Here is a 27,989-nt window from a genome sequence, read left to right as displayed (position 1 = left end):
AAACAGAGGGAGTTTTCTAGCCCAGGAAAATAAATTTTCAAACAGATGAGTGAACTTAAGACTGATGGCACATACACTGAATTCAGACATGAATATTAATACAAACATGAAAACAACCATTATACTTTTATTCAAATACAAGTCCAGGTCATCAATCTCTTTTGGGAAACTGGCATCACTCTGCATTCACAGACAGCATATGTGCTTTGAGCAGAAGGTTGGACTAGATGACCTCCGGAGGTCCTTTTGTACCTAAAGTTTTCTATTGACTATACGCCGTCAAAAGGTCAATTATGGCATCAGCCCTGAATGCACGTTCCAAAATTTAAACTTGCATCATATGCTCTTGAGTATAGCCCATGTCTGAACTTTTCAATCTTTTTCACTTTCCTGTATCATAACACTCTTATTTCTTACAACCATTGAGGCCTAGCTCACTCCTGAGAAACATCTTGCAGGAGTTAGTTCAACTCCAGAGATTGTGCATGCAGAAAAAAAATTTCAGTAAACATAAGGCAGGGTCAAAGGATGTTTCCTATTTTCTCCCTGCAAAGGAGTCTACCTCTGTCTACTATCCCAAGCATCTTTGGGAGTTTCTCAGTCTTTACGCTCTGCAGGATCCAGCCTGAAGATAAAGAAGGAAATACTTTTCTTTGGTTTTTTGCTGTACTGATTTCGGTACTTGGGGGGAGGGGGGGTCATTTTGAAACAAACAAACAAACAAAAACACTGTTACTTTAGTTGTCTTCATTTACAATTACTTTCCGGCTGACCTGGCTGGTGGTTTGTCCAAAAAGACCCTGACTGCATCAACACACCAGTGAAAAACTACTGAACACTAAGTTTCATAGACATTTTTCTCAGATATCCTTCCCTACCACCCTACTACCATATAAAGCAAAGGGCGGGGAGGCAGGAAGGAATATCAGAGGCTCCCCTGCTTTGGAAAAGCAGAAAACCTTCAATATTACAAGCACTTGCCCTTAAACAGTAATTTTAATTTTCTTTTAAGTCTACACCTGCAACTCAGTCGGAATGTCTGTCTTCTTTGCTTTAGCATGCTTCGAGTTTTACTGTTTTTAAGCATTCTTGAACTTATTAAAACATTTATCACTTGATAACTGCTATATACTGATCCACAATACAAAGATTCTACTATAGAATTAGTGAAGATACGCTCTCGAACTCCTGATCCTGAAAATAACTGTGTAAGTCACGCTGCTAGCTTTCTGTTGCAGATTCAGTTACGCTTTGAAATGTGAATGCAGAAGAGTTGTCTTCCTTAATCCATAGCTACATCCTAACATAAAGTCTAAACATCTACTTATTTTCAAAGGAAAATTTATTTACATTTTTTATTTCTGTTGAATCAACTGTAGAAAATAGAAGGAATTGATTTCTCTTCCGATTCATACATAAAAAAAACCTAAAAAACAACAAAGAAAAAACCCACCCTTTTTAACCAGGTTCCAAATGCAGGGCAAATTCTCTCTGCAGTAAGACCACTGAAAACAAAAGCAGCTGTTAGAAATTCACATTCTTTCCTGTAGAATTTAGGGTTTTCCTTCTTTTTCATTTCTTGAGGAGCAGGGGTGAGGATACCCAGAGTGGACTGTCGTTTGGGTATAGTTTCCGTTGTCCCAATCATGGCCCATGAATAATTTTATTTGAAGGCAGATATTAATGCATAAAAAAAACAAACTTTGACCTTATGAGATTTCAAAAATACCTAGTTGCTTTCTATTTGACCTCAGTTTAAATGATCTGTCTCTAAATACTCAGAGCTTCCAACCGAAGTTCTCAGACAGAATTTTAAACTTGTCTCAGATCAATTCGGTTTGAAATTTGCTAAACAAAATACACAGTGCCTTAGAATTTACTTTGCTCTCTGCTGCCAAATGGCTTGCAAAAACCTTTCAGCCACATTTTTATGTGCAACTGATGTTGCACCAATTTAGTTCTTAAAAAAAAACTCAAGAATGATCAATTATTTCATTTTGTGTTTCATCTTCATACTTCTCGTTTTGAGTTGCACTGAAAACAGTATCAATAAGCAACAAACAAAATTCAAACTGTAATGGAAATCTTCCATGTGCAACTATAAAATCTCCATTCTCTAGCCTTAAATCCCAGTCATTCAGGAGTACTCTCACATTTGCTGTGTCTGCTTCACACACACTGCTAACCATGTGAATTAGCAGTTACTACTCCAGAGGAAGAAGCAAGATAGACCCAGCCTGCCTTCCTTTCTGCCATCAGGGGCTGCAGGTACATTTACAATAAGCGTACCCTTGAAAGAAGGGACTAAGCAGCAATAGATTGGGTTCAGAGCTGTGGTTACACAACCAGTTTAGTTCAGAATGAATTCAGGCAGCTGTCAAATGAAAGCTGTTTCACCCTTCCTTTGTTTCAGCCCTTCCTTTCTTTCGCTTCCTTTATGCGAGAGTTCATTCAACTACACATGAGCCAAGTCAAACTGGATCATGTTCAAAAACTAGCACATCTTAGAGTTAGTCTTCAGCCAGATCAACTTGTTGACTGCTTACTGCACAGCAACACGTACGTTAATGCTGGTACAAGAGAGGGGCAGGAGTTAGATAAGATGAGAAGGTAGGACCACTACTTTCAGCAGCAGCCTGGATCAAAGTGGCCATATAATCACAGCCTCACAAAAGGTGCAAGAGAAGAGACCCTAAGCCAGTTCTGCCTCTGGAATATACTAAATTTGGTGCCTTGGAAGAGTAGTGTTGGAACTACGTAGCAAAGGTTGAAAAGACGATAAAGAAATTCAGCCTGACTTTCCTCACTCCTGCACAGTGCTTCAGTAACTCCAGATAATGACACTACAAAGCATTATCGTCAGCCCAACCAGAAGATGTTCCTAACTAGTTATTTCTTCAGCAGCCTGCTTTTAGCTTTTCAAGGAACAGAAGAAAAAGAGGAAGAAAATAGCAGTTTAAAAAAAAAACACACAGATTTTAGGGGTGTTTTTAGCACAATATCAGCATTTATTTAAAAAATATATATACACACACACACACACAAAATCCCAGGTAATTCTCTAGTCTGAGTTTACCAAAGACCCAATGCAAAAATAAAAGCACAAAACCTTCTTAAAGAAATGTTTATCTTTTGCAATGGGCAAAAATACGCAACCTAAAATATACAGGCCACACTTGTTCATTGAGTAAATGATTTATTGAAAGGAGCTCAGCCCTACAAAACAAAGATTTCAAATAGCCTATGTTTTTAAGACAGGCAAGGTAACAGAATGCATTGGGGGAAAAAAATGACTTTTAAAGATATCTTATTACCATGACACTTACTTAATCTTTTTCTCTACTTTTGTCTCCTATAGAATTTATTTTGACATTCTTATTACTGAAGCAGTTTCAAAACAAACATTAAATTGCCTAAGGACTATTAATAGGCAGTTTTTAGTCTTTTGTCAATATATTAGAAGTCTACTGTCTTTACTGCTTTTCCAACACAGAGGTGAGAAGTTACAGGCTTTTAGTACAGAGCTACTTTGGGGACATTACAGGCAGGAAACCACTGCAGTGTACGTCAGTACCAATGGGACACACACCAGATGAACCTTTGCATCAGACGAGGCTTCCCCTCCTCTCAGGCTTCCCCTCCTCTCTCTCTGCAGCTTGTCCGTTCTTCCCTGTCCCTGCTCCAGCAGCTCCTAGGGAAGGCCAGGGGCATTTGCTGCACCTCAGCAGTTTTGCTCACCCTCCAGCAATGACAACTGGGCTGCAAGACGACTTTATCTCCAGGGAGCAATAGTCAGAGCAGGGATGAGGTGTAAGCAACACATATAGCACAGAGTTAGACAGCTTTCCTTAGAAGGGAGTTATGTAAAAAAGTAATGGACCCTGGAAAGCTTTTGCATAAACTAAGATTAGCAACCAGTACTACAACTCTAAGTAGTTTCAAGTATTTAAAAGAGCATTTGCACCAGAGGCAAACTCTTGTCTTGGCATCAGTATATATCATATGTCATGTCTTCTTCAATATGGGAGATGAAGTTACAGTCAGAAACACAAATACTGCCCCTTCCTCCTCCAGCAAGGCAGACAAAAGACCCCATTTGAAAATGGCCCAAACTCCTACCAAGTCTTCAAAGAAAGTACACAGACCATATATCCAAACTCTCCCCCTTCTCCTGGGGCCTGCACTTATTAGTAACAAAAAACATCCCAGGAATACAACATCAATCTTAGTTTAAGCTTTCTTCTCAGAAGTGGCTGCTAATAGGGCTTCCCCCCAGGGCCTCCTCAGTCCTAGCTTCCTGTTCCTTCTGGTTCAAAGATATGCTCCTATCCCTATTCTGGTCAAATTTAATTGGATCCATCTTTCAGTCTGACGTGGCAGTAATTACCCTGAGTCTTAGTGGAGAGTTATCAAGTGAGCCCAAGACTATTAAAGAGAGCCCTGCATTACTTTGAAGCCTTAAAAGTTGCTACCGTTACTAAGATACAGTTAGAGGAAAATTTAACTCTAATTATATACATTTATATAACTAATTTTCAAAATATATTAATGAATGGAAATTCGAGAGTCATGCATTACTACTACATAAATGATTGACATGAGCATCTTATATCAAACACATGAAGAAAGTGAGTGCAATGAACACCGGGTAAAAGAATTATCCTGCAGAAGAGCAATATACTTCCAAGAACATGCAAGAATAATCAGTCTATTTTCTTTAACAGGATTATCTGAATCACTGAAATTTACAGCCTCTCTCGATCAAATTTAGAACGGGTTTTGTTGCTTATTAAGAAATGATTAAACTAAAAACACAAGAAACTTAAGACCCGGTATAGTGTCTTAGGATCTCTGCTTAAAACGGTCACGTATGATTCCTGGAGTTCTTGCATGCATTTCAGAAGAAAGAAAAAGAGAGGGAGGAAAAAAAAGTAGTGCTTCATTTTTACAGATTTCCCAGCTGCCCCATCAAGTTCAAGAGAGCACAGTCAACTCATCCTGTGGGCTGAAGGGACAACTATAAGAAAAATGAACAACGATGACAACAAAAATACCACCCCCCCCCCCCCCACCCTTTGCAAGCCCCAGGTTGGGGAGAAATTTAAGTCCCCAATCCACTTCTCCTCCCATACAGAAAGCTATGACAGATCACGTTATCAGTTAGTCAAACCTTGTCTCTTCAAAGAATAGATTTCAACTCTGGAGGTCTTAGAATATTTAATATGGTTTGAGATGTGTAACTAAACAAAGAGAAACTCTACGTACTGTAACTGTTAAAACAAACTTTTTGGCTCAGCATTTTCTCATCTTAATCAGCATACTGCATGAGCAGAACATTAATATTTTAAAAGGCAAATAACAGATGTAATGAAATTTTGGAGACATCTGACCCACTAAAATATTTTTGAAAGCTAAGGCATGAAATGACTTTATGTGTGTCAATTAAGTAGGTCTCCTGCTAACTCAGAAGAGGTCAGCAGACAGTTAGCTTCCCTTCTAAGTGCCATAATTCATTTATTGCTTAAAAATATGTTCCTGAAGAGAGAAATTACATATACATTAGAAGCTAGCAAAACAGTCACCCTTTAAAGCTGTAAATAAACAAACTGAAGATGGAGAAGATGATTCCATCACCTGTAAGGCTTCGCACAGGTCAGAGATTTCCACTTAAGCAAATTTTGTATAATTTGAAACCCACAATGATTCTAAGAGAAACATGTCAAATTTAATTCTATGTATCTGAATCCAGCTGATTGAAAACCTACTATGAAATTCTGGAGTAAAAAGCATTTATGTCACTCTTAATAGGGCAGAAAAAGATAAGATAAAGAGGAGGAAGAAAAAGGGCAAATACTGCTTATTTACCCTTTACCTTCTAACAGTGCTACATAGTATAACAGTATAACAGTGCTAGTATAATTTGCACTGTATACTAGCATCAAGATTCTTTGGGATCACATCTCATTATCTTAGAGGATGTACAAGCCTAATAAATACTAACTCTTGTTCCCAAGGAATCACACTTTTCAAAATAATAAAAAATAGAATAAGAAAGACTGCAGTAATTCAAGTTATACACTCTTTTTTGAATATTAAGACAATATTATCTCTTACTATTCAAATATAAACAAATGCATTATTTATGGGAGTTAAACCTAGCATTGTCATATTGCAGTTCTATGTGTGCAGTTCTAGGTGTGTGTTTACTGTATATAAATAATCAGGTACCACCTCTTAGCATGCCACGTAGCGCCATACTAACACCCCTACTGCTGAGGGACCATCCTAGTTAACACTTTGACTCTTCCAGTCTCTATTGCTTATGTTCTGTTCAAGGAAATTAAGGTTTAGAAATACAGAACCTGACCCATTTCTACCACCATAATGCATTCTCTTCATCTAAAATATAAAAGCAATGCGTTCACTATTCCAAAATCCCCTCAATCAGTCATGTTTTTACTTTGTTTGTCCAGCAAAAAAAAAAAGGTACCATAGAGCATCAACAAGTTAAACCCAGTCAGTTTAGCCGTTTCTAAAAATGTTTGGCCATTTATTTCCTTTCTTGTAAGTGCTTTGGTTTTATGACTGACATTACGTCCAGCAATTTTAGATGACCTCACAAAATAGTCAACTTGGGGAACTGTCCAGCTCTCCGGCAAGGTTGCCAGACAGATCATTCTGCTTCTCCATAGTTGCCGAGTCTTCCTGACTTCTTGCAATGTTCAGAGGGGTTTGCAGTCTAATTGCCAATTTCTCTGGGTTAATGAAGAGTTTTCTTTTTACAGTTCTTAAAATAAGGAGGTTTAAATGCCTCCAGATTATCATACTAACAAGAATAATAGGTACCTGGCTAACAATTAAAATGGCTTCATATTGGAAGTTAACTGGACTCTTGTCACATACCTCTTTGGATTTTAAAATCTGAACTGACACTCTCTGAGGGCCTGACCCAAAGCTCCTGTAACAAGAGAGGCACACAGCTCTGAACTCCAGGGTGTGGAGAACATGTGAGTACCTGAAGTGATAAACAAACTCATATCATAGTGCTTAAAGATACAACTTTGTGTTGTAACTAAACATCCTTTCAAAAGATCTTTCCATTAGCAGACGAAAATTCAATTTGTAGTATCTGCGTTTCTCATCTAACTATATTTTACTTTGCTCAAAAATTAAGACCTTTGGAGAAATTTCATTCCTTGACTGTTGAGACTATGTCAAAAGCTATGCAACTACTTGAATACATTTAAAAGTAATTTGGGAGAAATTATCAGGTCTCTCGCCAGTTTTCCATAAAGAAAAGTGTTATAAACTCCAAATCTATTTTGTGATAGTCATGTCTAAGTGAACATTTAAAGGAAATTAACACACGCTAAGTTACACTTAAAGACAAAAATCTTTCAAATCATTTTGCTCTGTATTTATAAATAAAAATTAATCTAATTTGCTTCTGAAAAATGAAGCCTAATACCTGGTAACAATGAATCTGCTCCATTTAAGATTCATCGTGTGTATCTAAATCCTTTTACACAGTACCTTCTTAAATTTTGAAGGTTACATTAAAAAGCAGACTTTAAAACAATGTTAGTTCCAAGTGACAGCATCTTGGTAACTATCTAAGCAAGACGGTAGGAGTTTGAGAGAAGGGAATAATTTTCAGTTCTCTAAACAGTGGAAGAAGTTTTCTGGACTTAAAATTAACAAAACAAACCACATTGTAACCACCTGTCTGACCCTTAAGTGACACCCAGCCCCCTGGAAAGGATCATTTTCTCCATAACCTATTAAAGCTGCAGCCCTGGTCTGATGTAGCAGAATCAATTCTAACATTTTAGACAGAGTAAGATTTTCCTTTTCATCCTTTTGAAGTGGACAGTTTCAACAGACTAAAGCATGGCAATAACTCCCTTCTGGAGAGAGTCACCATATGGACGAATCACCTACCAAACCAGCCTCCAAGGGCCGAGTTCTTGCATATTACAGAAGACGAGATGTTGAGAAAGCAGTTCTTATGTGGCAGGTAGAACTGAATCTTAGACTGCCAGAAAGCCATTCTCATTTGAAAAGTCTTAGAAACTGAAGGGTATCAAAAGCTTCTTCTGTTTCCAAGTTTTGGACAGAGAATGCAGTGCATTTAGGCCACACAGTTTTAATTGCCCAGTGGATAAATTTCAGGAGCTAAGATTTTTGCTTCCCTCAGATGATTTATTCAGAGAATAGGACAATTTGTTTCTTGAGATATACAAAAAAGTTCAGAATGAGTTAGAAAATTCAAAAATGTGTTTTTGTCCAAGCTTATCACTGAAACATTTATCAATCCATCAACCCAAAGGTGTGTGCGAAATTTTTGACACTAAAAAGCTGCAGACACAATCATCAGGCACTTCCACACGGCTCTGGCTTGGCTGCAACTCTAAAGAACAAAGTACTGCTCTGATAAGCTGCCATGCTAGAAGTAAAGTGAAGAAATGTATAAAGAGTACATGGATACGGAGCAAGACTCTACAGGCTTAAAGACTGCCAAGTACTTAAATTTTCAGAAGCCTAAAGTAAAAGGATAGCCACTCAGTGTTGTGTAGGCCATTAATAAACTCTAAAACATATTTCTAGAAGAAATTCAAATCAGTTAGAATATTTACATAGTAAATATACTGTGTTTATTTTTTTTTGGGGGGGGGGAAGGGAAGGGAAGCAGACAGGCTCTGCCTTCTACAAGCTACACCACACATCTCCTTTGCTCTTACTGATCACCATGACTAAGGTTTTACTTATCAGATGAATAAAAAGTTGGCTCATTTCTCCTTGCTACATGGTAGCCTTTGTCCAACTAATGTCCGCTTATTATGACACACTGCCAAAATTTTACTGAGGAACTGTGATTTTTAAAAAAAGTCAAAACTACTTAACTGTTTCTAATTCATCTCAGCTAACCTTGACAGAATTGACAGGAAAAAGAAAAGATGCTTGTCCCAACTTCAGGGATTTCCTCTGATGGATTTCAAAGGTCTACTAGAAAAGATATTTAGAATTTCTCATGATTAACAAGAAACAGAGTAAGAAGTCTTTTCCATTAAAAAAAGATCACCTAAGTGTGACAGCTAAAACAGGTAATGAACTCACAGAATTTAACTTAGGCCTAATCTTCCTACAGTCACTGGAGCAAGGGATGGGCTCTCAAAGGCAACACAGAACTAAGAATTAGGTTCCGTTGCCTGAACTGCCTTTTGGAAGAAGGCCCTCTCTTTATTGATCCTACAGGCAACAATACCCCTGGGCTCATATTCACCCTTTGTAAGCATTTTTCTCTACATCCTGACACAACTGAACTATAATAATTCAAACTTCCAGCAAAACTCCCATCAGAATTCTACATTCCCCACTGCCTAAAACCTTACCTATCATGTTACAGTAAGGGAGAAAAGCCAAGAAATACAGTGCCCCTTGCACGCCAGTCCTGGTTCTTATAAACTTAGCAGAAGGAAGGAAACAAGGAAGCTTCAGAGGATAATGGACCTGATAAAAAAAACTACCTGCCTTCCAAGAACTATCCTCCGTAACAGCAAAGCTCCCACTCAGATGTCTCTGCTGGCTAGTTATTGCAATGCAGTACTAGGGTAAAGAGTTGCTCTCCCAAAGAGGTCATATGCTTTCTGGAGTTTCCAAAATAAACATCTAAAAAGTCACCCCAGAAATGAATATAACATTAAAGAATCTGACTGTATATAATGCCCACAAACAGTAGAATTCACACTGACTTACTTGATCCATATTTGAAGAAAATACTCATTATATTCTGTGGACAGAGAACATATACGAGGTAACAATTTCAGTGAACATTGAATGATGCTTCCCAAGTATGAAGATTGCATTCTGTGCTTAAGGTGTCAATATAGGAAGGAAAGCACAGAGATTTAGGGAAATCTTATCAAGGGCATTCTTTCTGGGTCCTCCCCCCCCCCCCTTTTTTTTTTTTTTTTTTTTTTTAAAAGTTCTTAAGGTTTGTTCTCTCAAAGTCCTTCAAGGCCCAACTCTATCACAATCTCCACAATAAAATGCGTAAAAAGATACATAACATGCAAGACACTAAGGGGAGACTACATTTATCCAAATAGAAAACAAAACCCTGAAACTCACTCTTATAGAAGTTTCACGGGCATTTAGCCTTCTCACTCTTCCTCAGTATACCATTTTCTTTATGAACCACTTCCAAAAAAAAAAAAAAAAAAGCAGCATCTCCTCTTCATTTGTCCAGTAGCCACCACCACAAAGGACCTCAAGTCTACTTGTAAATGCCAATACAACTAACATAAACCTGTTGGCACTATAAAAGCAATGGAATATATTGCATTCATCTCGGTCCTTTTCAAAAATAAGCAAGGGGAGCTGAACTGAATGGTTGCATAATGCACTATGAGGTTGTAATAAATAATATCTAATAATAATAAATGAGGTTGGAAATACTACCTTGGACTGAACTATTCTCGTCAGTTTTGTCCTTGCTGTAGTTCCATTAAATAAGATATTCTTCACCACTATTTTAGCCTATAACTGTAATATATTCAGTAGTTCACTGGGCAAAAAAGGACAGTCCCTCAGAAGTAGCTTGTTTCTAAATCACACAACCTAGGCAGAAGAGAACAAACAGCCAAGACAAGCTTCCACTTCAATTCTACACACTCTAAGGCTTAGACATCTCTCTCCTTCTCTTCTCCTCCCAAAATTAGACTCAGTTTTCAGAAGAGTGGAGGACCAAACACCTCCACTTGACTTCAATGGGAACCAAAGATACACAGGACTTCTAAAAAGCAGATCCCTGGATTTCATTCCCCTTCTAACACTAATACTCTTGGAATAAATCAAAGTACTGTTTCTTTGACTGTGAAGTTGTTCTGCTTAGGCATGTAGAACAGAGCACGGCAAGTGAATTCTACAGATCGGAACAGTAGGTTTAAAACCGAAAATTACTACTGTCTACTCAAAAGACAAATCAAATTATTTTCACAGACAAATACACGTCAAGTGATTTATTGCACTTTTCAGTGATGGAAGGCATTAGCATGGGAATTAAGAGAATGCACTTTTGCTGCTGAGCACATAGGAAAATTTATCCTATCTTGCACTTCGCTCACATAACAAGACAAAATATGACTGCAGCTCATATTTTCTATTATACAAATATGAACAATACAAAACATGGACATACATATGTGGACACACTTGAGCTACCTTAATTTGTACTAGCTTGGGCACAAACAACAGTGGCCCCTGTGGCGTAGAACTGCTCTCTAGTCAGGCTCGTGCTACAAATCCAAGGCATATCTTAAACAATTATCAGACATCCCCACAATAAAATTTATCCTGGGCCAAAGGTTCCCACAAAAATGGATATAACCTAGTGCGATGACATTTCCATTTCAGTTGGGAAACCAACAACACAGCTATATGAATATCTTCCAATTTCCTTGTCTATACTGTGCATTTGGTTTAACATAGTGAGGTGTTTTAATCTGTTTTCTCTCATAAGAGCTCATTAGTAGATTTAATCCTCCTTCCCAGCCCCCAACTAAGGTATCTTTATTTAAGGGCAACATACAAAGCATCAAGAGGAAGACGTAGTCCTAAATCCTAGTCACCACAATCTGATCTTCCGCCCACTTTTCCTCCAAGAATAAAAGGGCATAGTACAGCCCTGAAATAACTACTGATGTGTGATGTTACCCAGCAAGTCAAAACACGCAGGAGCAATAATCAACTCTCACCATCAGCATGATATTTTCACAGAAGTGCTGTAGTTTAACTGCCCATTCACTATCTACAAAGTTGCTTTTCAAACAGAGGAGTCTGTTTCAGAAATTTGCCCTGGCTTACATGTTAACAAAAGATGCATCCGGCTAGGCTAAGTTCAAAAAAGTTCTCCAGCTGCATCCAGTCCTGGCTTAAAGAAAGCACAAGCTCAAAAATCAAAAGCTGGTCAAGAAAATCATTGCTAAAGGAAGGAGTGTAGCAAAGGGAAGGTGTGTGCGGGGGGTGTGTGTACGCATGTTTTACAGTGAAATGGGTCACTTGTGTTCCCTAAATTAAGTTACTCGGGTGCTAATCTCTGTAATGGTATATTAGATATGTAAAAATGAACTTCACAAACCAATGGTAAGAAATCTTAGCGGAGTTATATTAAAGAAGAGAATGGGAAATTCAAGTTTAGATTCAAGTATGAGTTTAATCAAGATTTAGTATTACAAAAGGTCTGAGAAAGCTTAGCAATATTTCAGTCATCACATGCAGATGATTATGACATTGGTTTTGCAGAACAGTTGAGGGCAAAAGAGGCAGCAGGGAGATATGCATGCACCTTGCCTATCTGCAATCTTATCTGTACAACACTGGAAAATTGTTTCAGTTGGTGTATCTTGAGAATATGGAAAATGACGACTTAATGAGAAGCCACTATATTCATATTTTCATATGACAACTGGAAGTAAATACCAAAGACTAAAATAAGTAAGCTCACACAGATCTCTCAAAACTCACCTTCAAAAAACAGGTGCTGTTCACACTGATTAGAGGGTTAGAAAGGTTCTCATGATTCACAGAGGCAGTTAAATTATTAGTCCACCTATATATAAGGAGGAATATATTTTTGACAAGAAGGATGAGTGACTACTTCAACCCATCTAAGAAGGGAATCTACAGAAAGGCAGCTCTGGGAGGAGGCTGAGCTAAATGTATCACTATAGGGTTTCATCATTAAAACCAAACTCCGGGAAGGTACAAAGTTGTTTTTCACATGTTTCAAGACTGCTCCATCAACAGTTTGCACAAATGTAATCGTAAGCAAACATGGTAAGTAGCATATCTTTACTTTAAATAAATGGCATGAATGATAAAGAAGATAGGTGCTTATCAATAGGTGTTTATCAATAGGTACTGTTCTGGATAAACAAACAACCAGAACTGAAATGAAGCATCCTCTACCTCAAGTTATTAGTTATTACACATTCATACAGCATATTTGTACACTTCCTCCATTAGTCACAGTATAATTGGCATTTTAATATGCCCTTGACTGAGCTTGGGGAAAGGAGAAATTAGCAACTCAGGGCAAAACCAAAAAGAGTGAGAAGTATCTACAGTTCTCATGGGGTGTTTCAACAGGTAGCTACAACATACAGGCACTAAAGAAATCTGAAGTTTCTCTAAAAATGCAACACAAATGTACAAAGTTCTCATTACTACCTGTTTATTTTAGACTGCAGCAGCAGTGTTTTTTTGAAATACCCAAGGAAATGTGTTAAGGATACCAAGGCCAGTAAGAGTGCCTTATGAATTTCTGAACTTGCATATCTTCTTATAAACAATCCAGAAGTACTTTTAAGTGCTCTTTCCTCCTTGGCAACTGTACCAATTTCCCTCCTGTTCTCTAACTTTCTTGTGCTTACTTTCTCTCCACTGAAGCATAGACTTTCATCCTCACAGAATACAAAGGAACACTTTTTGGGTATAATTTGCAGATAACGTGTTCAAGAAGGCTGCACGAAAAAAATCACCTTGACCATGGATGACAAGTATTCAGTAACAAATCCACAAGATGCATTTATGCACATTAACAATCTTTTCATTTCCTCGGTTAAGGTACCCATAATAAATATCACAATATTAATGCTTAATCCTACTACCTACGATAATTCTACTACCAATTTCCACTAGTCTCCACAGCAAAATATGTTAAACTCACTGTTCATGAAAAATAAAGACACAAGCATTCCTAAGCTAGCAACTATTTTTGAGTACTTTTTCCTCTAAGCATATATAGCACTCAGAAATCAAAGTATTATGTGCCTAAAATACCAGGCAGACTATTCCAAGAAACTCCCAAAGGGGCAACGTGGACTTTGAGGCTTATGCAAAGGGATCCACTTTATTCCTTCCACGTCAGAGCAAGTGTATTAGACTACAATTCCAGTTTTCACAAGACTTATCGTTTTCTTGAAGATTAAATGAATTTCATTGCAACTTAACTACAGTTGGAGGCATTTTCAATTTATTTTCAAAAAGAAGGAAAGAGCTGCGCAATTTCTTTGGTATATGCTTATCACTATCACCTCTTCACTATAAGGTCAAAAGATTCTGTTCCTGTAAAGCTTTCTCCTACATTTAAAGACAGAATGTTGCTCCAACGTTTCCAAGAAATTGTGATAAACACAGATGTAGGAAGTGCTCTGTATTTGACAAGTTATTGCTAAAAAGCTAGTGCGTTTGTTCACTGCCCACTTCTTCCTTTATTTATTTATTTTTGGTCAAATAAACACGGCCTCTTCCTTGCCACTGGAAAAAAGTACTATTATATCTTTACTGTGTATGTATCATATCTACAAGAGCACTTGATCATTTTTAATTGACTGTGGAAGGAAAGAAGTGGGGGAAAAAAGCGTTACTTGAAGGTCTGATATCCTTCTCCTTTATGTTAGCCCTGCTCTACCTCAGCGTTTCATAAGAGTCACTCGTGATGACCTTTTTTTTTTTTTTGGTGGGGGGAGTTTAATGTTGCTAAATTCCCTCATGAAACAGTTTAAGAACAAGTTCTTATGTTTTTATTGTAAAGGGTATATTTAACCCAGACAAAAACTGAGTGGTACACAGGCAATCATGAGTAAACCTCTACAAAACAGACTGCCAAGGGAAGGCACTCTATTCTAAAACACAACGGGAAGGCAGAAGTGCTGAAGACTGTACTACTTTCTTATAAAGAGGTGAAAACAAGATTAGTTGAAAAGCATAAAAATAGAGCTGTACAGCAACAGAATTAGTTTAGATTTACCACCTAAGTTTACATTTGGTATTAGAAAGGTTCTGCAAGAAGTTATTCCTGAGTTTTCTTTATTAAAAAGAGGGGTAGGGAGAATGAATGAGGAAACTGGTTTTTAAAAGCAAACCATTCCATATTTCCAAACTGTAGCACTGACGTTTGCAGCTGAGGAACGAGACCGTTAAACTGAATTCACCTTACTGCCTCCAGATTAGAAGAGAAAAGTAAGTACAGTTTCAAACTCAGAGGCAATAACTTAAAGATGAGACTAGAGGAAAACAATTGTCTGAAAGATTCACGTTTACTGCCCTTTAAATGCAAATTATGTTCAAGTAAGTTTTTTCTCTTTTTGAAGCTTTTCTTCCATACGATAACATTAATAAGATCTGCAGCATGCATTGCTCCATCATCTCTCAGGTGAAACAAATCAATTAACTTATTTTCACCACTGCCAAATTTCAAAAGCTGTATGAATATATGACATATCTTATGCTGTAGCTGTTTAGCTCTGCATCAGCTAACAAATTTCTTTAGGTTTAAGCCTACATACAGCACAGCCTACTTGCTTTCTGCTTGTAGTGTGCCAGATCTCCTCAGTTTCACAAACTCCTGAACAGAGCTGTCATTATTAATTCTCAGCAAGAAGCCTAAGTCACTATGAATCACTGCCGCAACTGGCAGCAAGTTCCGGCACTGCTCTCACAATGCTTCAGAAAGGCAGAGAAATCCTAAAGGGACTAAAAGCTTTTAGCAAAGCTACCACTGACTTGGTTCTTGCACTACAAGTCATCATGCAACTTCACTCAATCAAAGAGTTAAAAAAAAAAAAAAAAAAATGTACATTAGGCTGACATAACATTTCAGAAACCAGAAATATTTCAACATTTTGTTTCTCTACCACCACAGTCTCAGCTCTATTTCACAGTCCCAGAGCAGAGACTTCACACAGGTTGGAACTTCAGTATTTCTCACTTCAATTAAAAGCTGATGAAACAATGACAATTATGAGAGCAAGTTAAGGAAGGAACAGTAGCATTCATTAAGGATATTTCAGGTAAGCTGCCTCCCACAGCCGTCCACAGCGGGAGTGTTAGGTCCTCAGAGTTCATTCACTGGAGACTGGGCACCAAAAGCACTGACTTAGTTCTAAACAAGACTACAGACGAAAACAAGGGAAGAGCTGAGCGCGTGTTAAGAAAGGCACTGGACAATATAAGACATTATTTACTACGTAAAACCTCTGCTTTCCAACCTCTGTTCGAATCAAATTGTTGGACAACATTCTCCCCATAAAACAAGTGATAACAACTATTTTTCCTACAAAAGAAGTTAAATTGAGAATAAAGGCTGGGATTAGAAATAAAGGACAGGGATGAGTCTCTAACACGCTGCTTAGCTCTGCACTGCCAAGCCACAGCTCTCTACACAACAGGCTCCTACAAACACGAGGGAGAGAGCATTTCTCTACATTGGGAAGTTTTCTTTTTTCTGGAACACCCATTTACCATGACCGTTGCATTTTAGCAGCCATATTGCTTTAACAACACTATCATCTGGGACACTGGCAGCTCCGTGGTCTACTGGCAGATTTAATAGAGTAATTCCAAGCATGTAAACTTTGACAGCGATAAAGTTCACTGTCCTACAGATAATCAAAACCATAAAACTATGAAGGAGGAAACCGCACTGTGACTTCGTATTTACTGTATTCTCTCTATGGTAAGTGGAAGTAAAAATCCAAAACTTGTTTTTCCAAATCTTTTGGGAGCACAGCTCCTGCTCATACCATGCGTAAGTGTGCTTTACCACTTTGAGCTGCAGTTTTCAGCAAAAGAGATATAGCTGTGTTTCTGGAGATTGCTAATTTACAGTAATATCTATGCTAATGTGTATTTTACAATAACTTTTAAAAGTTACAATCAGAATTCAAAAGTTACCATAAGATACATCTAATTTTTTCTGAATTCTTTCCCCCCCCCCACCCCCCCGAGTTCTTTCTTACCTTCCGTTCACTATCTCACTGCCTACTCCTGCTGATGAACCGGTAGTCAGTGTAACTTGCTTTGTGGCATCAAGGCAAGCTAATTTTGAAATTATCATGGGCCTCTAGAGCTAACCAAAGAATTGTGAAGCTGCTTGCTGTGAGACATAGCCACATGCAGAGAGGATCACGCTGGTTTTTACAGAATAAATCATCTTCAAGAGAGGCATACCGTCACATTCAACAAAAATTGAGGTTTTGTTGAATTACTATTCTCATTAAAATCATTTTCTTTATTATCCTTATATGTTCTTTCCTTGACTCATTGTTGCACTACTAAAATGTACTATAATTTTTTAGTAAATTAAATTTCTAGATAAATGTTAAAAAGTGTCTACTGCTTTCCTCGGCAAAGGCACAGTTCTTTCAGCCGGGAAAAGGGTAATTCTCAAAACAGCACACACTGATGACAGATAAATTCAGGTGTCTAGACAAGACACTGATGCATTGCTATATTCTTACTTATGCGCATGTGCTAAAATCTTTTCCCTTTTCAAAGGTGTTAGCTGCTGATCCTAGTGATCAACTTAATTGATTTAGTTATTGGGATGATGGCAACAGGGACTGCTAATTTAGTTTAGTTTGGGGGATTTCTGTGTATGCTTGTCCTTTTCTTTCTTCACTTTTTTTTAAGCACAAATGAGAATAAGTTTTCAGCTTGCTCAGTGTTGTTTATTTTTCTGCCAGTTACCCACAAGACACATCTTCCAGTTACACTGACTTTCTATTAAGCATCCAGTTGAAATTACCATGGATACTTCGGACCTGTCAGAGAGATTATTCCTACCAAATGGCAAATAAAGACTATTGTGGTGTAATGCATCACAGTAAAAAGACACAATGGAAGTCTGCTGTACAACTAATCTCCAAATTGTAGATAGGTACCCATAACCGACATGTACTCAGTTGGCCTAGATGCAAAGAAAAATTCAGAAATACTCATCCAGCGTGCACAGCACGGACCAACTAAAATAGGGTCATAACATTTGCCTAAACCAGGATGCTCTGGTTCAGAATAAGTTTCAAAATAAAGTACATGCAAAATTCAACCATTTTCCCAGCTCTCTTATTTAAAATATTAGTTTCAAAATGAGAAAAATTCTTGTTGCCCTTCTGCAGAGTACACTAGTTGCTTATTTGATGGACTTGCAACAGTTCATCCTATTTTTTGTTAAGGAAAACCAAACAAAAACCCAAAATGTCTTGTTGCCCACACTTATTTTCACACATAAAAAAAATTAGCAGCTCTCTTTGAAGCTGGGAAAAGACATATCTCTAGACCAGGGTGTTAAAAATACATCTCTGTTTCCCTACCTGTTTCTCACTCAGAGCTGTGATTTTGGCTTGAAGTTCATGAAGCTGTTTCTTCAAATCAGCGTTCTGATTAGAAAGAAAAAATATCTGTGAGAAAGATATTCCATTTGTTAACACAGAATAGTAGCAGGAAGGTTTTTTGCATAGTGTACTACAAACATGCACCTCTGGATGTACAGCCAATAAAATTAAAGTGGCTCAACAAAGCCTTACTCTAGTCAATGAGCACAACAATTGTCAGAGGATCTTTCCAGCACTCAAAGAGAGATAGCTTAGTTTGAAATTGAGAATTTATCAAAACATCCATTAGTGCTTACCACAATGTAAAGTACATTTGTACTTTACGTTAAGTTTACAAATCAAACATGGGACATGTTAGTTAATATATAATACAACAGTATTGCACAGTACGCAGCAGAGCGTTACTAAGGCACTCTCACCTCTGCTTCTTGCGCAAAAGCGTTATCATATTTTTAACTGTGTACAACAGCAGCAACTACAGCTATCAAATCTTTATTGACATACACAAATGAAACAAAAAGCATCTAAATCTTCATTTCCATGTATTTTTAGGCCTTAGCCTATATTTGAGAACTACATCTGCCTTAGCACATCATTCATGTCAGCACTTTGCTTACAAAAGCACTTTAAGTTTAAGATTTTGAAAGCCATAAACATCACCATAAAGATGCAGACAGAACGTAATTTTTAGCAAGACTATTTATTTTTACTCAGAGAAAGAAGTTTTGCATGCAGTTTAAAGCCTGTGAATCTCTGCAGAAATATGACAAGGAAGCAAAGTTCCCTGCATTTTTCACTTCCTCCATTTTATTTGCCCTTACCTATGTTGTAAACTCTTTACATTAGTAATCATGCATCATTACTGGAAAGGATCACACAGGTTTATTGTGCTACATGAAATATTAAAACATATGACTAATATTGCTACTTCATACTGAAGAAAACTTCCCTATGTTTATATTCCTCCATATAACTTTGAAATGCATTATAAGTCTAACTCGGTTATTTGTAGCTAGTCTTCTCCAATACACACGTAATCTTAGCAAAACCAAATATTGGCCAGATTCCACTTAATAATCTGGGATAAAAATTAACTTGGAGCATTGGAAGCAGGGACCAGAACGCTGGATCCTCCACTGAGGAGTCTCTTCACACTAGTCGCCTGGCCTCCTTTTGATTTACTCTCCCTGGCTCCATGAACTCTGCATTCCTGCTTGCAGCATGATCTCTTTTTTAAGAGACGAACAGAAAGCAGACTACTCTGCAGGCTAATTGCTAGAGGACTTGCCCAGCCAGCAAGAGCAGCAGACCTTCCTCAAATCCCATCAGACTAAGGAAGTTGGAAGATCTAGATCTTCCAACACCCCCATTAGGGAGCTACTTACTTGACTGTCATACACAAAGCTGTCTTCCTACTCCATGGAGTGTTTATGTTAAAAAAAATAATAGGGCATTTAGTATTTTATGGGCATGGAAGCATTTAATAGCAAGCCCCAAGCAAGGTGCCTTTATCCCTACACTCAACATTTCAGACTCACTGAAAAACTCCAGGTAGCTCCCCACTGAGCAAACTGCAGTGCTTAATTGCTGTACGAGGTAATTCAGTCTCCTTACACCCACTTTTTAGATATTACAGTGCTGAAGTTGGATACCTAAGACAGGGAACCTGAACACAGCCTTAAACTACGTTCTTCATTTGGACAACATCTATTGGAAAGAGGATCTTGTGTCTAGTACAACTTCTAGCGCTTCTATCTAATACTAAACAAAACAAATAAAACTAGCAAATTCTAATTTCAGCAATTTTATGAAGAGCTGCTTCTATTAATATAAGAAGCTTATTTCTACTTCATACTTGAATTACATGAAAACCATAATCAAGGGTTACTTGATTTAAACAACCAAGACTATGAAGTGAAAGGCTCCATAAGCTGATAGTTTCTTAGCTCTCCAACTGCTATTGCTTAAAGAATTGTTTATAACAGTTTTCTTCTAAACACTATATTAACATAAGAGAACATAATGAAGAAAGTTCTCAGGCTCCATGCAATGCTATTTTCTGTATTTTAAGGGTAAATAATGCAATATAAAAAAGAAATATATAGTTACCTGTGGATCTTGCTTCATTTGGGCAACCAGTTTCTAAAAAGAAAGAGATACAATGATACAGTGAAGAATTTCATTAAGGATCTCATTGAACAGTTTGAAATTTAACACTTTTGGAAGGCTTCTATAAAAAAAAATGCAGTTTATAGCATTTTTAATTGCAAGACCTAATCCATAAGGAATCCAACATTATATAATTTCCAAACCCATTGTTATTACTGTAGTGAAACCTTCACACTAACAAATCACTTTGTTCCTTCTCCTAAACAGTTCTGGAACAAGTGATTCCTTTTAAGGACAATTCAAACCAGCTGGGGAAGCTAATCTAATAGCTGTACGTCCTCTAGAACTGCTGCCAGTTTGCAGCTTTGCTTGCAGCTACAAGAAACGAAACACAGAGAACCACTTTGGACACAAAAGCTGTTTGTATATTCAAGCACAGAACATGTCAAGTACTTAGGGATTGCCTGTGTGTTGGCTTGGCTGACACCACATGGAAGACCCATGTTCAGAAGCATCTTTGCCACTTTCCTCCCTCAGTCAGAGGGATTGAGATCATCACAGAAGAGATGCCTTCCACATCCGAGCGAAAGCAGACAGATGGTTACCATTCACTATTCTTCCTCCTTCATTTCCTTCAGGCAGCTGCAGGAGGATGCTGTCTCTATTGCTAAGCAAGGAGAAAGTTATCTGGCTGTCACTAAAGAAAACCAGAGCCCAGAAGGAAGAGGCAAGGTAAACAAAGAATCCTAACTTCTGTTCTGATTACTGACAGGTTTGTTCATCGCATCACATTGTTCTTTGCATGTTAGGAGGGGACGTGGCAAAGCTTGTACTTTCTTCTCCATTTTCTCAGAGTAGGGAAAAGGAGCAAAGAACAGGAAGGATAAAGCAATTTGTTTCATTCTACCTGCATTAACACTGCTGAAATAATTCAGTCTTTGCCAGCTAATTATTGCTAGTTCAGTTTATTTCACATCCTAAAAGTGGCGTGAATCAGAAGGAGAGTAACACAAGGATAGTTTTGAGTCAGCGCAGTTTTATCTGCTTTAGTACCCTCCTTCCAGTACTAGCCAATAGCAAACACATGCGCATCAGTAAGAGTACTGGACAAGCATATAGTGTCACTTCCCATCTTCCAGAAATCTACTTCTCAGATGTCTTCAAATATTATATCTTAAGTATAGTAGCTAGTAACAAACTTTTCTTCAATTTTTGAACTCAGGAATACACTCAAAATTCTGTGATAATATGCTCCAAAATTAACTACAGTACTCTATTGAAAAGGATCTCCTTTTTCTTTTGAGCCTACCCCCTAATAATATAAGCATTAGGGGCAAATAAAGTTACAGAAAATATTTCTTGACTGCTCCTGTATTCTCCTTCTTCAAACTACATTTTTTCTACACCTCCCATACGCCCCATCAGTCATTGCTTTTTCAGATTCAAAGTCTCCTCGTGCACAAATCATCCCACTGCTTTGCTCAATCTTAGCACTTTTCCTTGTACTTCTCTAGTTCTTCTCTACCACTTGGAGACAAAGGGCCTAAAACTGCATTTAACATTCAAGTACTCCACATCTCTGTACCGCAGTAACTCCTTTCTCCATCCTAATAGCTAATTCACAGCGTGTTATTGCAGACATAATGCTGGGATTATTTTTAAAAATCAGGTGCATCACTTGGCATTTAGCAACACTGAATTCCATCATTTCACAACAAAGCCATTCAGTATCATGGGAGCAGAGGTGCCACGTTAGCCATGTGCTTCGCTTATTTTTCCTCAGTGCTTTCTGCCACAGAGTTTGACAAACAACAAATCTGTTAGCTTTCATCCATATAAAAATTCTTGTACAGATTTAGTCACAAGACAATCCGGCCAGTGACTGTAAACTGTTCATAATATATTGCTAAAGTTAAGAATCACATAATACTGCATCATCCAATCATTACAAAAAAATATTATTTCACATTAACCCCAAACATAAGCTAAATTTAAGATATTTTAAAACATACTGATCCTTCTCTTAAGAGAAGAGAGGAAGGAAAGGATGTTTTAGGTTCTTTTTTCTCCCATCATCTCCAAGAGCCATCCATGAAGCCCAGCTCTTCTGTGAGGAAAGCTAAATATAACTCCTCAACACCTCTTGTTGTTGAAACTATGAGGAGCAGACTGTTTCAAAATAACCTTAATTAAGTCAACACAGTAACAGAATGCACTACTTAGATTTGATGCAGCTTTCCTCTCTGGACAAGCGATATACCTTGGCCATGGCACATATTTTAGTATTCCAGTTACACTCTGATTTAGCAAGAGCCCTGGTCAGAATTTATTTATAGAAGGTTCTTCAATTATCTAAACAAAACAAAAAGAAGCAGCTTCTTTAAATCCTAAAGAACTCCTTTGGCTCCTTCCTGGTAGTTAAAGTTACGTGCTGCCAAAGAGGTAGTTTTACAACTCTGGGCAGAATTCTGAAGGGGAACTGGAAGAGCCAGGAAACAAGGAGCTACGCTACAAACAAAAATGCAGTCACACTGAGCATCGCTCTCTATGACTTTGCAGACAGTTGTTACAAGTGAGATGCTCCATCAGGAGGCTGAAGGGCTTGGCTTGCACAGTCAAGAGCTGAACTCAGTACATTCATCACATACACACATACGCCTGTCCACCAGTTACAAGAACAGGACATTGCGTGAGTTTCATACAGTCTTGGCAAGCTGTTGAAAGAGTCCACGGAAAAAAAAATTAGACAAGTAAAAGATAAGTGGGACAATTCTCCAGAACTCCTATAGTACTGCCTTAAGAAAGGCTGTATCGTACCCCTTTAAATTACAAAATTAAAAGATACATAATTCAGGCATTTTACCTCAAGATTTTTTTTTAGGGTCAAAAACAGTTCATATTTCTATTATTGGCCATTTGAGGAGCACAGTAGTAACAACTAACATATGGTTCAAGGAAAGTTTACCGAGGCACCTGATATGTTGCTGTAAGTGTTATTTTCCACTGTAAAAGTTTAGACTTGTTCTTAACCACAGTAATGGGAATAGACAGGATCTTAAAGGGGGGGAAAAAACCCAGTTTCTAATATAATGGCTTGTCTGGTATCACCAACTAAACCCAAATTTAATTAAAGTTGACTTAAGTGCAGGGTACATTTTTGATGACGGCTGGGGAAGGCTTCGGCAAATGGGACCAAAAAACCTTGAACTTGGTGTGGGGGGAAGTCTTCCTGAAAAAAAATGTCCAGCCTCCATCCCTTTACCTCATCATCATTATGAACAGATGCTAAAGCTTATTCAAAGTCTGTGGTCTTAAAATTTTTGTTAGTTTAGGAAGAGAGTAGAGATATACATAAGAAATAAATGCTGTTACACAAACACAAGACTAGCATTCTGATCACCATATAGCAGACAATACTTCAAGAAATACTTACTGGCCTTAAACATTTTAAAGCCTGCAGCAATGCCATGGGTAATTTAGGAATTTCATTACCACCATTACAAAGCTTTATTAAGTTTTGAAGACAAGTGCCTTGCAGTTTTTGAGGAGAGCACAATACTTATCTGTAGTTCTATGAACTCATCTTGGGTTTTTTCGAGTTCTTCTCCCTAGCTGAAAGTTGCAGCTTTGTTAACGGAGGCATAACTACATTTTAGTAACCTCCCCCCACCCAATTTCTTGCACTATGCTCATTCACTGTAGCAGTTAATGAACAAATGGGAACAAATGTTCAAGACTAAGTTATCAGTTAACTTGTCTAAACTTTTTCCAAATTTGTAAAACTGATCGGTGTAATTCAACATATATTTCTTCTATCCATGTGTGTAACAGTTGTGAATTTCAAACGCCCCACAGAAATACTTGGAGAACTGCCTTTACAAAAGTCTTCACTGCTACAAACCTAACATATTCAGATGGCAGCTACTCTGTATTTATGGCCATGAAAATTTTATTTCAAGATTCTTTAATAAACATACCTCCTCTTAAATTTGCTATATTGCAATTGATTTATCTTTTTAAATTTTTCATTTTTATCATAATGGAATGGCAAACCACAACTCTACTGCCATATAGCATCAGACATGCTGCCAGTAAAATACCCAAGGTTTAAAAAATTTCTGAGCTAAAGCACTACAGCATTTTTGGGTAGCGAAAGGATATGGTTACTATTAAAAAGAGAGATACTAAAGCAATAGATACTCTAGAAGAGAAGCATCATATAAGTCTACTTAGCATTATGCACATTTCATTTGGAAAGTTCCTCTTCCATATCTTTCTATTCCCAGCCAAACTGACGATGGTTTTAGAACTCAGAAAGATCTTCCTGCCAGAAGCTGCTGAATACAGAATTTGGAATGTTTTGTCACTGCTAAGGAATAAAAATAAACAAACACACATCCCCTGAAATGTAGATTCTTCACATTTGCTAAAAACAACAGGAGGCGGGTTCAAAATGCAAACAGTATACAATGCTAAAGCAATTTCAAACTTATACAGCAAGTACTACTATATATGACTCCTATTGCTACTACTTAGAAGTAAAACAAGAAAAATTACCTGGTGAACCTGAATTTCCACTTTCAGAGCCTCCTGTAGAGTCTGCAGCTCCATTCTCTACCTTCTCCACTTTCTCTAGATGTGTCTTGGCTAATTCCAGTGCCTTTAGTTTCTGGTTTCCCTTCACACTGGCACTGTAGAAAAATAAAGGTTTTGCTTTAGTTAAAGACAGAAGTCACTTAAGAACAAACGAGTATAAGAGCAGGAATACAGTAGTGAATTACATTCAACTGTAGCTTTCTAGTCTAAACACAAACGATCCTTGGAATACAAGAAATCTAACTAAGCTCTCTGAACAGAAGGCTTTTTTGGAGTAGTTTAGCCAAATTTGTTTCTCTTCACATACTCCAAAGTTGACATTTTTGTCATTTATCTTAGTTTGTGGGCAGCTATTTCCTAGCAATATCCTATTGCGGCTGCATGTTAAATTAGAAAATTTAACTACTGAGAACGTTTCAAAAAGCTGGGTAGATGAGAAAATATTCAACAGATTAAAATTCCCCAATCCAAACGGGAGTTTGTTAAATTGTTTAACAGCATGTATTACGTTAACATGCACTCAATGATATTTTGGGGCTGTTCTGAAAAGCGATGGTCTGCATGTGATTTGACAGAAGATCAATAATGTACTACTAAACGCTACCTAGGGTTTGCACTGAGTTAGTCCTTGCAGTTTGCAGCGAGTTAGTCATTTCAGTTGGAACCTATTTTGAAGAAATGCAAGACTGATATCAAAGCGCAAGACTTATTCAAAATCGTTAAAATCTCATACTGTTTCTAGGTAGAATTCCAGTAAGTACGAGTCTACCATCTTCACATGCACTTCAAACAAATTAATCCTCCTAACCTCTGACACAGAAAAGTATTATCATCCATACTTTTAAAAGCCTTGAAATTTGTTCAAGAGAATTTTTTTTCACAAATATGTTAAAAATATCTGCTTCTGAGACAGGATTAAGATTCCTGTCTTTATCCCATATGCTCAAAACACAAAGGAACCTGTGTAAAAATTGGATGAAAAATATCTATAAATACAAATATATATAATCCTTTAGAAAATATTATATAGCACTCTTTCCAGTCATTTTTACCACATCAGACATCACATATTAAGGAATCATAAGTGTTAAAGCAGTTTAGATTTTTTTTTTTTTAAATTTGGTCTCAAATTATTAAACTGGGATTACAGACAACTCAGAGGCATTCATAATCGGGCTTTGCCATTTTCAAAAGGATACTGACAATTTAGTATAGGTTATACACATAGGCTGTAAAAACAGAATATTCTCTTAAGGTAGAGAATTGTATTTGAACATTGTCTGACATCATCCCACTATGGCGAACTGAAGCGTTGGACAAGTCTATGGACTTGTGAAAATAACACAAGTTTCACAGTTTTCAGTCTTGCTTCTCTCTCCAAGCAGAAGCAAGTTACAAAAAGAAAAGAGTTTAAAGAATTTTTAGAAAGCATTATATTTCAATTCATTCTTTTTCAGTGTTGCCTGCTGTTAGCTTCAAGTTCCATATTTAAACAACAAAGGCCTGATCAGACTTTTCAGTCAACACATGGAACGACCTTCTCCAAGGGTCTCTCCCGCATGCAACACAGAAGAGCTAGAGAATAGCTGCCTTTGCAGCACTGCTCTCTAAAACCGTAATTTCTATCAAGGGATACCTGGAAATTACATATAGTTCCCTGTTCTGTTACCACAGACCTTAATGAGAAAGCAGAACCCTGGATTATTACTTCCACTCACAGACAGGAGGAACTCCAGTCTGCATCAAGTCCCTGTCACCGCAGCTTCAGAAGAAACTATTCTTTAAAGAACCTAGTGGGAGACTGACTGCTGAAGACCAGAGTCTTTACAGAGGCAAAGAGTCTTTCATAAGCTCTGGGGGTAAGAGCTTTTTACCCCCCAAAGTCAACTGGGGGGTAAAAATACAGGCAAATATGGCCATAGTTTCTCTCTCAATGCATAGGCAATGAATGGGATAGCAAATGAATAGCTAGTATCATTCTATGACTACAAATTAACTTTAAAGTTCAAAACAGGAGAAAAACATTTACGTCAAATGCGACAAACGTCGCACATGTCAACAACATGTCAACGACATGAGTCAACAACAAACATGTTTTTAATACATAGGACTGCAAAGCCAATACGAGTTAATGTGAAAAAGAGATACGGAACTTCTGGGAAGAAAAAGATTTAGCAACTACTATTAATGCAGAACTTAGTTTGAGAGACAAAAATTGGAAGCACTGAAGGTTCATAAAAACTAATCTAACTTTGACTGATGCCTTTAACAGCTAAAAAGACCTTTCAAAACTAATTTTAAGAAGGTTTAAGAAAAACATGATCGTGCTTTGCAGCAGCAACTGATAGTTCAGTCTAAAAAATCTGAGCCACGTTAACGCAGTTATGGACAGGAACAAGAATAATTCACTGCCTTACTGGAGAATATACATTGTGACAAGCAAGTCAAAAACCAAAGCTACTCTTGTAACAGACCCATCATTCACTAGTTCCACCCCAAAAATATTTGTTACAATTTGAGATGTTTCTTCCACTATAATTTTAGAAAATTCATAGATCAAGATTCCTTAACTGCAAAGATTTGTAAATAGATCCCATATAAATTGGAGATAGATGTCATACTATGATATCCTGAAAAATTGATTTCAACCCATAATATTGAAGCCTCCTAGAAAAGGCAAGAGTTTAACAGAAACTTTTGACCACTCTTCTTTTTGCAGGTTTGCTAGCTCTCAACTCTTGCTTTTTATTTGCCCTCCCCCATTATGGTCTCAAGGGAACTCCTTTTGCAATATCATTTACTTCCAATTACCTTCTGCTGGCAAAGTTACACTGAAGCTCATTTTAAACACAAGAAAACAATCTCCCCTCCTCAAAAACTAAGCGGTTCAGATGCAAGGAACAGAAACTCCATGGAGCCGTGCTAGAAGGACCGGATGGCGCAGCGAGGAACGCTCTTGCGGAGTCCCCTTCCCTCCCCTCCCAGCTGCTGCACTTGGCAGCCACCAGCACCACCCTTCTCCTCCGTGAAGCAGAACTGGGATTAGCAATGACCAGTTCTGTGGTAAATTATGCCATATTGGGCACGGCATCCAAGCCGAGGCACATT

At 37.6% G+C, this 27,989-nt stretch overlaps 1 protein-coding gene across 16 annotated transcripts in view; it reads right to left on the bottom strand.

Annotated features, from left to right (window-relative positions):
- Positions 1 to 27,989, bottom strand: part of PHF21A (PHD finger protein 21A) — a 133,471-nt gene that overhangs the window by 70,270 nt on the left and 35,212 nt on the right. For 8 of the 16 annotated variants that reach the window (XM_068945853.1, XM_068945861.1, XM_068945855.1 and 5 more), the window contains 3 exons: positions 24,843 to 24,976; positions 20,286 to 20,318; positions 18,156 to 18,221 (listed from right to left, as the gene is read on the bottom strand). In XM_068945853.1, coding sequence (XP_068801954.1) covers positions 18,156 to 18,221; positions 20,286 to 20,318; positions 24,843 to 24,896 — 153 coding nt within the window. In that variant the 5' untranslated portion in view covers positions 24,897 to 24,976. Of the gene's footprint in view, positions 1 to 18,155; positions 18,243 to 20,285; positions 20,319 to 24,842; positions 24,977 to 27,989 lie in introns of all 16 variants that reach the window. The other 8 variants (XM_068945848.1, XM_068945860.1, XM_068945849.1 and 5 more) reach the window with 1 other exon arrangement.

Source organism: Struthio camelus, chromosome 5 (assembly GCF_040807025.1).
Source record: "Struthio camelus isolate bStrCam1 chromosome 5, bStrCam1.hap1, whole genome shotgun sequence".
NCBI classification, from domain to species: domain Eukaryota; kingdom Metazoa; phylum Chordata; class Aves; order Struthioniformes; family Struthionidae; genus Struthio; species Struthio camelus.
The sequence above is the reverse complement of the archived record's forward strand: the minus strand, read 5'-3'. Positions and strand labels throughout refer to the sequence as shown.